The following is a 9789-nucleotide window of genomic DNA, read 5'->3' on the forward strand; positions in this document are numbered from 1 at the left end:
TTACTAAAAAACTACTCTTGTAATTAAAATAAAACTATCTTTATAAAAATCAGGTCAGGCACCATGACCACAAGCTCACACCACCACACCCGGATAATTTTTTAAAAAATTTTTGTAGAGACAGGGGTCTCACTATGTTGCCTAGGCTGATCTTGAACTCCTGGGCTCAAGTAATCCTCCTGCCCCAGCCTCCCTAAGTGCTGGGATTGCAGGCGTAAGCCACCATGCCAGGCTGACTTCATTTCTTATAAAGGGTTACAAACCTGCAGGCTGGGAATCAGGCCTCTATTCAAAACCAGAGACAGGCCCTTCAAAAGAAGAGGGATTGGGGCAGGAGCTTTATGTAGAATGGCTTGGCTAAACATACATATTCAGCCAGGTGCAGTGGCTCACACCTCTCAGCACTTTGGGAGGCCAAGGCAGGCGGATCACGAGATCAGGAGATTGAGAATATTCTGGCTAACACAGTGAAACCCCGTCTCTACTAAAAATACAAAAAATTAGCCAGGCATGGTGGCACAAGCCTGTAATCTCAGCTACTCAGGAGGCTGAGGCAGGAGAATTGCTTAAACGTGGGAGACAGAGGTTGCAGTGAGCCAAGATTGTGCCACTGCACTCTGGCCTGGGCGATAGAACAAGACTCCATCTCAAATAAAAATAAAAAAAAGCATATTCAACAGGTTACAGGAGGAGCTATGGATACTCATGAAGGGGGTCCTAATGCAAGTATACTGAATAAACATGTGTGTTGCATATGACCCATGTTCACTTTGGGGTGGAGACTTAACATTTAAATGTGTTGCAATTAGCCCGATATGTCAAAATATGAAGCAGGGATACAAAAGCACTCAGTGCACAGGCTCCATAAACCAGCTAAAGCCAGTCCCTGGTCAGTGGTCTCCTATCAGGAAAAAGTCATCAAAATCAGTCTCTTGTCCAATCAAAGCCATACTTAACGGCTTGTGGAACAGGGAGTGGGGTCAGTGTTTGGTGATGGATGAACTGCAACTGTTTCCATATTGTTTATCTCAAGTCCAGTGCTTGGTTAGCTGCTGGAGAAAAAGAAAACGCTTGCAGCAGTTAGAAAATAGTTTATTCTTTTTTTTTTGAGACAGAGTTTCACTCTTGTTACCCAGGCTGGAGTGCAGTGGCGCGATCTCGGCTCACCGCAACCTCCGCCTCCTGGGTTCAGGCAATTCTCCTGCCTCAGCCTCCTGAGTAGCTGTGATTACAGGCACGCGCCACCATGCCCAGCTAATTTTTTGTATTTTTAGTAGAGACGGGGTTTCACCATGTTGACCAGGATGGTCTCGATCTCTTGACCTCATGATCCACCCGCCTCGGCCTCCCAAAGTGCTGGGATTACAGGCTTGAGCCACCGCGCCCGGCCAGTTTATTCTTTAAGTGTCAGGGCGAATGACTTAACTCTTGCCTGGCATGGCCTTAGGTCTTGTTTATGCTTTGGTATCTTATTGCTACAAAGAGTTCATTCACTCAGTCTTGTGATCTCTATTTCTTTATTTTTCTTTCTTTTTTGAGACAGAGTCTCATTCTGTTGCTCAGGCTAGAGTGCAGTGACAGGATCTTGGCTCACTGCAACCTCCACTTCCCCGGCTCAAGTGATCCTTCTGCCTCAGGCTCCTGAGTAGCTGGGACCACAGGTGCACATCATCACACCCAGCTAACTTAACTTTTATATTTTTTGTAGTGACAGGATTTCACCATGTGGCCCAGGATGGTCTCAAACTCTGGGCTCAAGTGATTGTCCTGCCTCAGCCTCCCAAAGTGCTGGGACTACAGGCATGAGCCACCACACCTGAACATGATCTCTATTTTTTTTTTTTTTTTTGAGACAGAGTCTTGCTCTGTTGCCAGGCTGGAGTACTGTGGTGCAATCTCCCCTCACTGCAACCTCCACCTCCTGGGTTCAAGTGATTCTCCTGCCTCAGCCTCCCAAGTAGCTGAGACTACAGGCACATGTCACGATGCCCAGCTAATTTTTGTAGTTTTAGTAGAGACAGGTTTCACCATGTTGGCCAGGATGGTATCGGTCTCTTGACCTCACGGTCCACCCACCTCGGCCTCCCAGCGTGTTGGAATTACACGTGAGTCACCATGCCTGGCTTTTTTTTTTTTTTTTGAGACGAAGTTTTGCTCTTGATGCACAGGCTGGAGTGCAAAGGTATGATCTCAGCTCACCACAACCTCTGCCTCCCAGGTTCAAGTGATTCTCCTGCCTCAGCCTCCAAAGTAGATGGGATTACAGGCATGCACCACCACACCTGGATAATTTTGCATTTTTAGTAGAGACAGGGTCTTCCATGTTGGTCAGGCTGGTCTCAAAGTCCTAACTTCAGGCGATCCACCCGCCTCAGCCTTGAAACTGCTGGGATTACAGGTGTGAGCCACCACGCCTGGCCTCTTTTTTATTTATTTATTTATTTTTGTGAAAGTCTGACTCTCTGTCACTCAGGCTGGAATGTAGTGGCCTGATCATGACTCACTGCAGCTTTGACCTTCCTAAGATCAAGTGATCCTCCCACCTCAGCCTCCCAGGTAGCTGGGACTAAAGGTGCACACCACTATGCTTAGCTAATTTTTTTTTTCTTTTTTTTTTTTTTGTAGCGATGGAGTTTTGCCATGTTGCCTAGGCTGGTCTCAAACTCCTCAAGCAATCCATCTGCCTCAGCCTCCCAAAGTGCTCGGATTATAGGCGTAAGCCACCACATCTGGCCATAAAATATTTTTTCCATCATTTTACTTCCAGTGTTTTTGTGTCCTTGTATCTGAAGTGAGTCTCTTGTAGACAACATATAGATTAACCTTTTTTTAAAACCAATCTGAAAATTGTTTTTTAAATAGGAGAGTTTAATCTATTTACATTTAATGAGATTACTACTGACAAATGATTTGCTTCTGCTGTTTAGCTTTTCTGTATATCTTATATTTTGTTATTCCTCCATTACTGCCTTTTTTTCTTTTTTGGTGTTTGATTTTTGAAGTATACCATTAGAGCATTTTGATTATCTTTTTTTTTTTTTGGCTGTTGTCCTAAGTTTATTGAGAATAATACAGCATTGCAGAAAAGATTCAAACAGGTCCCTAAGGCATTTTGAAATTCATCCCAGTTGTAAGCTGAGTGACCTGCAGGTTGGACAGACTGCCAAAATCCAAAAGCTTCAGCGTTTCCTTTGTGTCAGGATCTACTTCAATGATCTCCTGATCCAGGGCTGAGACCTCAGGAACGCAATTGTCTTTCCTTTCTCTCTCCTCCTCCTGCAGCTTGATAGAGATACCTCTTGCTGGGCCTCTCTGAATCCGCTTCATCAGATGCGCGACATAGTCTGCCATCTTGTTGCAGAGCTTCTTGCTAGGGATAATGGCAGTCTCCTGACACATGCGCTTGTTTGTACGGAAGTTGTTGCCCAGGCGCGTGTAGTACTTTTCTATGATGACCCGGGCCGCCTTCTTCACGGTTTTGGTGCGATCATGGCCCATGCTGGCGGGTCCTTAGTGACTTTTTTTTTTGGAAATAGAATCTTGCTCTGTCACTCAGGCTGGAGTGTAGTGGCTTGATCTTGGCTCATTGCAGTCTCTGCCTCCTGGGTTCAAGAGATTTGCCTGCCTCAGTTTCCTGAGTAGCTGGGACTACAGGAGCACATCGCCACACAGGCTCATTTTTGCATTTTTAGTAGAGATGGGGTTTTACAATGTTGACCAGGCTGGTTTCAAACTCCTGACCTCAGGTGATCTGCCCACTTCAGCCTCCCAAAGTGCTGGGATTACAGGTGTGAGCTGCGGCGCCTGGCCTCAGTTATCAAGTTCCCTGATCCTTTATTCTTTCTGCCTGCTCCAATCTGCTGCTGAATTTCCTCTAGTGAAATTTTCATTTCAGTTACTATATTTTCAGGTTCAGATTTTCTGTTTGGTCCCTTTAAAATTATTCCTTTATTAATATTCTTTTTGTTCAGACATAATTTTCCTAATTTCCTTTAGTTCTTTGTCCATGGCTTCCCTTAGTTCATTGAACATATTAAGAGAGCTGATTTATTGTTTTTGATTAATAATTCCAATGCCTGGGCTTTCTGATGGATACTTGCTGTCAAAATCTTTTTCAGCGAGCTGCACTGGCTTATGCCTACAATCCCAGAACTTTGGAAGGCCGAAGTGAGTCACTTGAGTCCAGGAGTTTGAGATCAGTATGGACAACATAATGAGACCCTGTCTTTTTTTTTTTTTTTTTTTTTGAGAGACAAACTCTCTCTTGTCCCCTGGGCTGGAGTGCAGTGGCTCAGTCTCAGCTCACTGTAACCTCTGCCTCCCAGGTGATTCTCCTGCCTCTGTCAGCCTCCCAAGTAGCAGGAATTATAGGCACATGCCACCACTCCTGGCTAATTTTTGGTTTTTTGTTTTTCTTTTTAGTAGAGATTGACCTCTTAAAAAAAAATTCTCCTGATTGTATTTTGCTGTACATTAAAAAATAATAAGTTTAAAAATAGGCCAGGCGCAGTGGCTCATGCCTATAATCACAGCACTTTGGGAGGCCAAGGTGGGCAGATCACAAGGTCAGGAGTTTGAGACCAGCCTGGTCAATATGGTGAAACCCTGTCTCTGCTAAAAATACAAAAATTGACAGGCACAGTGGCTCATACCTGTAATCCCAGCACTTTGGGAGGCCAAGGTGGGTGGATCACCTGAGGTCAGAAGTTGGATACCAGCCTGGCCCACAGCTAAACTTCATCTCTACTTAAAATACAAAAAAATTAACTGGGCGTGGTGGCGTATGCCTGTAATCCCAGCTATTCAGGAGGCTGAGGCAGGAGAATCGCTTGAACCCAGGAGGCAGAAGTTGGGATGAGCCTAGATCGTGCCATTGCACTCCAGCCCGGGCAACAAGAGCGAAACTACATCTCAAAAAAACCCAAAAAACACAGCCATCTAACAGCACTCACTTCGGACCTCTGTCCTTGACTCCAGCCCACTTCTCACTTGGAGGACATCAGAGAGGTTGTGGCATTTTCGGGGTCCAGCCAAGGGAAAGGTGAGTTGAGGATGGTTCCAGGTTGGGTTCTCTGGGAATCTGACTCCAAGAGGAAGATCAGAGTACAAGATATTTACAAGAGTCTCTTGAGACGAGCACCTGAGGGAGGGAGGGAAAGGGTTGGGCAAAGAAGTCTGGCTATAGGGGCTCTGCACAGCCAGAGTGGACCTGTCTGCTGGCCCTCCCCACAGCAGCTGGCAGCTGGCCTTCGTGTGGCATATCTGTGAGTCTACCACAGGGACACATCGGGTTTAGAGGAACATATTTATGTGGTTTGCTCCACTCTTGTGTAAAGTTAGCTTGTTGGTCTTGTCCTAGAATAAACTAGGAACGTGGCTCGTACGAAAATCCTGCGACAGAAGTGCAAAGTCCTATTGCCTTAAGGACATGCCCCACGGCATCCAGTGCTGGGAAAACCGTGAGCCGTGGAAGGAAAATAAGATTTGAAATGTGTGGAACCAGAAGTTCATCTGTGGGAAATTCTTCCAAATTTCACAGTTCTTATATGAAAGAAGGCTAATGACAGTTTCTCAAATTTGACAACAATCCAGAACATTTACATGGCACCATCAACAACAGGCTAGGAAGTTTAACTTTTCTTTTGAGACGGAGTTTCGCTCTTGTTACCCAGGCTGGAGTGAAGAGGCGTGATCTCGGCTCACCGCAACCTCCGCCTCCTGGATTCAGGCAATTCTCCTGCCTCAGCCTCCTGAGTAGCTGGGATTACAGGCACGTGCCACCATGCCCAGCTAATTTTTTGTATTTTTAGTAGAGACGGGGTTTCACCATGTTGACCAGGATGGTCTCAATCTCTTGACCTTGTGATCCACCCGCCTCGGCCTCCCAAAGTGCTGGGATTACAGGCTCGAGCCACCGCGCCCAGAGGAAGTTTTAACTTTTCTAAACTATCAATAATTAGAACACAAGTTTCAACCATGTTAGGAGGAAGACTGAACTATCTTTTCTCTGTATGGAAAATATCTCCCCCGAAAATCACAAAATACTTGTCCTATGTAGAGGTCTTCAGAGTAAGAAGCCAGACTATGTAGGGGACCAAAGTATTACAGAAATATGTCAGGAAGTTGCCACAAGTTATGTTATTTTTCTGGATTTAGTATTTGTCAATTTTTAAAAAAAGTTTTCAAGAAAAAAGTTTTGTCATTTATTTTTTCATTATTTTAATTCACTTCCATTTTTGAATTCATAACATTTTTTCTATTTTTTTTGGGGGGGGTGATGGGGTTTCACCATGTTGGCCAGGCTGGTCTCGAACTCCTGACCTCAGGTGATCCACCTGCCTTGGCCTTCCAAAGTGCAAAGATTACAGGCGTAAGCCTGTAAAGATAAAGAAAACACGCCCGGCCCTGTTTTCTTTTTCTAAAACAGGAACCTGGGCCAGGCACTGTGGCTCATGCCTGTAATCCCAGCACTTTGAGAGGCTAAGGCAGAAGGATCAGTTGACACCAGGAGTCAAGACCAGCCTGCACAAGATAGTGAGACCCCATCTCTAAAAAAAAAAAAAAAAAATACACACACACACACACACACACACACACACATATATTTAATTTAGCTGGATGTGGTGATGTATGCCTGTAGTCTCAGCTACTTGGGAGGCCGAGGCAGGAGGATTGCTTGAGTTGGTCAATAAAACGGAAAAAAATAACAAAAAAAAAGAGAAAAAAGGGAGGGAGAGAGGGAAGGAGGGGAAAGAAAGAAAAGAGAGAGAGACTGGGCAGTGGTGGTTCAGCTGGGCGTGGTGGCTCACACCTGTAATCCCAGCACTCTGGGAGGCCAAGGCAGATGGATCACGAGGTCAGGAGATCAAGACCATCCTGGCTAACGTGGCGAAACCCTATCATCTCTACTAAAAATACAAAAAATTAGCCAGGCGTGGTGGCATATGCCTATAGGCCCAGCTACTCGGGAACCCGGGAGGCAGAGGTTGCAGTTAGCTGAGATTGCACCACTGCACTCTAGTCTGGGTGACAGAGCGAGACTCAATCTCCAAAAAGGAGAAAGCAGGGAGTTAAGAAGCAAGAGTCCCTTCATGGAGCTTTTCTAGGGGCCTTGGACCAAGGGCCACTGAGGCACTACAGCATGTTTGAGGCTGCCATAGAAACAAAGGCAACTAGGGTGGCCTGCCTGACTGCAGGTTGGGGCTGCTGGAGTGAGGGATCTGGGGAGGGGCTGCTATTGGAGACAGAACAGTGGACCCTTGGGGGAGGGCCTTGAAGGGCCTGGGAAGAAAGAAACCAGAGCCAGCTGCTATTTGATGGCAGGACTAAAGTCACCTCCTCCCTGAGGTGGTGACAAGGATGGTGGGTGACTACACGGTGACTGGGGCCTGGGGCTCTCAGTCCCCATCAGAGATCCTTAGTATCTGGTTACAGCTTCACCACTGCCCCATCCTCTTCCCAGCTGACCAGTCCCTCCGCGGCTCCCTCTGTGCACTGGAGAGGCCCAGGACCCTCACTTGGCACTTGAGACCGTTTGTCATGGGCACTGTCCACCTTGCCCATGTGCAGAGAGTACCGAATACAGCACGTGCCCTTTGCTCAGCAGACCTCCACCTGGAGTTCCCTTCCCCACACCCATTTCCCTTTAGGGCTCAGCCAGGTTGTCAGCTCCTCTGTCTCCCTAAGCCACCCAATTCTGTCCCGATGGGAGTCCTCTCCCATCACATTAGGGGTCCCCGGGTACTGACCAGGCCAGAGGAGCAGTTTTTGTCTGTTTTGTGACAAGTTCTGGCCCTGTCACCTAGGCTGGAGTACAGTGTCACAATCTTGGCTCACTGCAACCTCTGCCTGCCAGGCTCAAGCCATCCTCCCACCTCAGCCTCCTGAGTAGCTGGTACTACAGGCACACACCACCATGCCCAGCATTTTTTTTTTTTTTTTTTTTGTATTTTTTGTAGGGATGAGGTCTTGCCGTGTTGCCCAGGCTGAGCTCAAGTGATCCTCCCGCCTCAGTCTCCCAAAGCACTGGGATTACAGCATGATACACCACGCCCACCCCGGAGCAGCAGTTGTATCTGCAGGTAGGATCCTTAAAGAGGAAAGGTCAGTTGGTGGGGGCAATGGAGCAGTGTGAGCCACCCTGTGCCCCACCTGCCCGCCTGTCCTGGACACCAAATCAGCTGGCTCTAAAAGTAGGAAAGGGGCACAGGGTCCAGATAGGCCTGGAGAGAACAGAGCTGGCCCAGGACCTCAGGCCAACCCCCCCACCCTCCTGGCTGTCAGGCAAAGAGAGGCACATGTTTGATCACCCACTCTGGGTGGAAGTCCCCTTTATTTGGATTTGCCGCTGGGTGGCTAGATGATGTAGGTGGCCTTCGATGTGGACCAGGAGGGCATCCAGCATGTGCAGGACCTCACGGAGCAGGGTGCGGTCTGAGATTGGGGCCCGCCGTTTCCAGGGGCCACAGGGCTCAGTGGCCACCTGCGGATGCTGAGAACAGGACCAAGAGACAGGAGTGAGAGTGGAGGGCCGAGAGGGAGGGGCGATGAGGGGCCAAGATGGAGCTGGGGAGCAGGGTGAGGGCTGTGGGGCAGTGCCCAGATGGGATGGGAGGGAGACTCAGGGTGATAGAGGATCACCGAGGGTCTGTTGTGGGCTATGGTGGTCACAGGGCCCACAGGGGCTGGATGAGAGCAGGGGTACTAAAGGGGAGAGCTGGGGGCAGGGTGCTGGCTGTGGGTGGTGAACGTGGGTTCCATAAAGGTGTGTGGACACAGGGACAATGGGCTGTGAGCTGGGGGTGGGGGTGTAGGAGGCCCACAGGCCACAGTGTGGCCCCATGGGACAGGGCTGGGTGGAAGACAGAGGCTCACTGGGTGTACAAGGAGGCAGGGGCTGTGGGGGAGACGGAAGAGCTGTGCTCACCTCACCCTTGGTGGCCTGTGAGCGCCGCCGCCACTGCAGCATCTTACGGCGGATCATCAGCATCATGGTGGTGATCGTGACCCCAGCCACGGGGTAGATGTGGCTTGCTCCTGGGCCCAGCCAGTAACCAGGACAGATCAGGCGGCCCCTACAGCCCTCTACAGTATTTGGCTGACACCCCCAGGGCTGCAAGTCCAGCCCCACCTGGTACCAGAGGGGTCTCGACCAGGCGTGGGTAGGGGCAGGCATTACCACCAGGAATAGCAAGGGCAGCGAGGGCAGCACGTGCAGCATGGCCGCCGCTAGTACCAGGGGCCGGAACTCAGGCGCCTGGCAACGGGCAAACACCCCTCCCCCAGTAACAGGCCTGGCTCTGAGGCAGCAGGTTCCAGCCAGGCCTGTGGCCTTTCATGAGGCAGCCTGGCCAGAAACTGGCTGTGGTAGGGGGGCTGGGGTCCAGGGCTTGACAAGAATGGCAGACCTGGGTTCTGGGTCCTACTCTCCCAGCAGGCCCTGGCTGGCCCAAAACTGAGGGAGCACTTCCTTTTGAAGTTGTGCCCTCGGCTGGGTGTGGCGGCACACACCTGGTATCTAAGCACTTTGAGAGGTTGAGGCAGGTGGACGGCTTGAGCCCAGAAGTTTGAGACCATCCTGGGCATCATGGCAAAACTCTGTCTCCATAAAAAAATACACATAATTAGCTGGATGTGGTTGTATATGCCTGTATTCCCAGCTACTCAGGAGGTTGAATTGAGAGGATCACCTGAGACCAGAAGGTCAAGGCTGCAATGAGCTGTGATTGCACCCTTGCACTCCATCCTGAGTGACAGAGTGAGATTCTGTCTTTTTTTTTTTTTTTTTTT

At 49.0% G+C, this 9789-nt stretch overlaps 2 protein-coding genes across 2 annotated transcripts; both read right to left on the reverse strand.

Annotated features, from left to right (window-relative positions):
* Window positions 1–2972: 2972 nt before the first annotated feature.
* Window positions 2973–3555, reverse strand: LOC116559248 (40S ribosomal protein S17-like). The gene has a single exon (XM_032289727.1). It carries the CDS (start codon window positions 3496–3498, stop codon window positions 3103–3105), a length of 396 nt encoding a protein of 131 aa, XP_032145618.1. The 5' UTR covers window positions 3499–3555; the 3' UTR covers window positions 2973–3102.
* Window positions 3556–8300: 4745 nt separating this feature from the next.
* On the reverse strand, window positions 8301–9536 carry TMEM89 (transmembrane protein 89). Its single transcript, XM_032289728.1, has 2 exons — window positions 8927–9536; window positions 8301–8491 (listed from the first exon to the last, which is right to left on the reverse strand). Exons 1-2 carry the CDS (start codon window positions 9218–9220, stop codon window positions 8306–8308), a joined length of 480 nt encoding a protein of 159 aa, XP_032145619.1. The 5' UTR covers window positions 9221–9536; the 3' UTR covers window positions 8301–8305.
* Window positions 9537–9789: the final 253 nt, after the last annotated feature.

This window comes from Sapajus apella, unplaced genomic scaffold, assembly GCF_009761245.1.
Source record: "Sapajus apella isolate SASKATOON/1434 unplaced genomic scaffold, GSC_monkey_1.0 scaffold23, whole genome shotgun sequence".
Lineage (NCBI taxonomy): Eukaryota > Metazoa > Chordata > Mammalia > Primates > Cebidae > Sapajus > Sapajus apella.

Coding starts and splice junctions, on each gene's coding strand:
- LOC116559248 (XM_032289727.1), bottom strand. CDS start 3,498: ATGGGCCATGATCGCACCAAAACCGTGAAGAAGGCGGCCCGGGTCATC.
- TMEM89 (XM_032289728.1), bottom strand. CDS start 9,220: ATGCTGCACGTGCTGCCCTCGCTGCCCTTGCTATTCCTGGTGGTAATG. Junction 8,492..8,926: donor CACAGGCCACCAAGGGTGAG/GTGAGCACAGCT, acceptor TCCTGTTCTCAG/CATCCGCAGGTGGCCACTGA.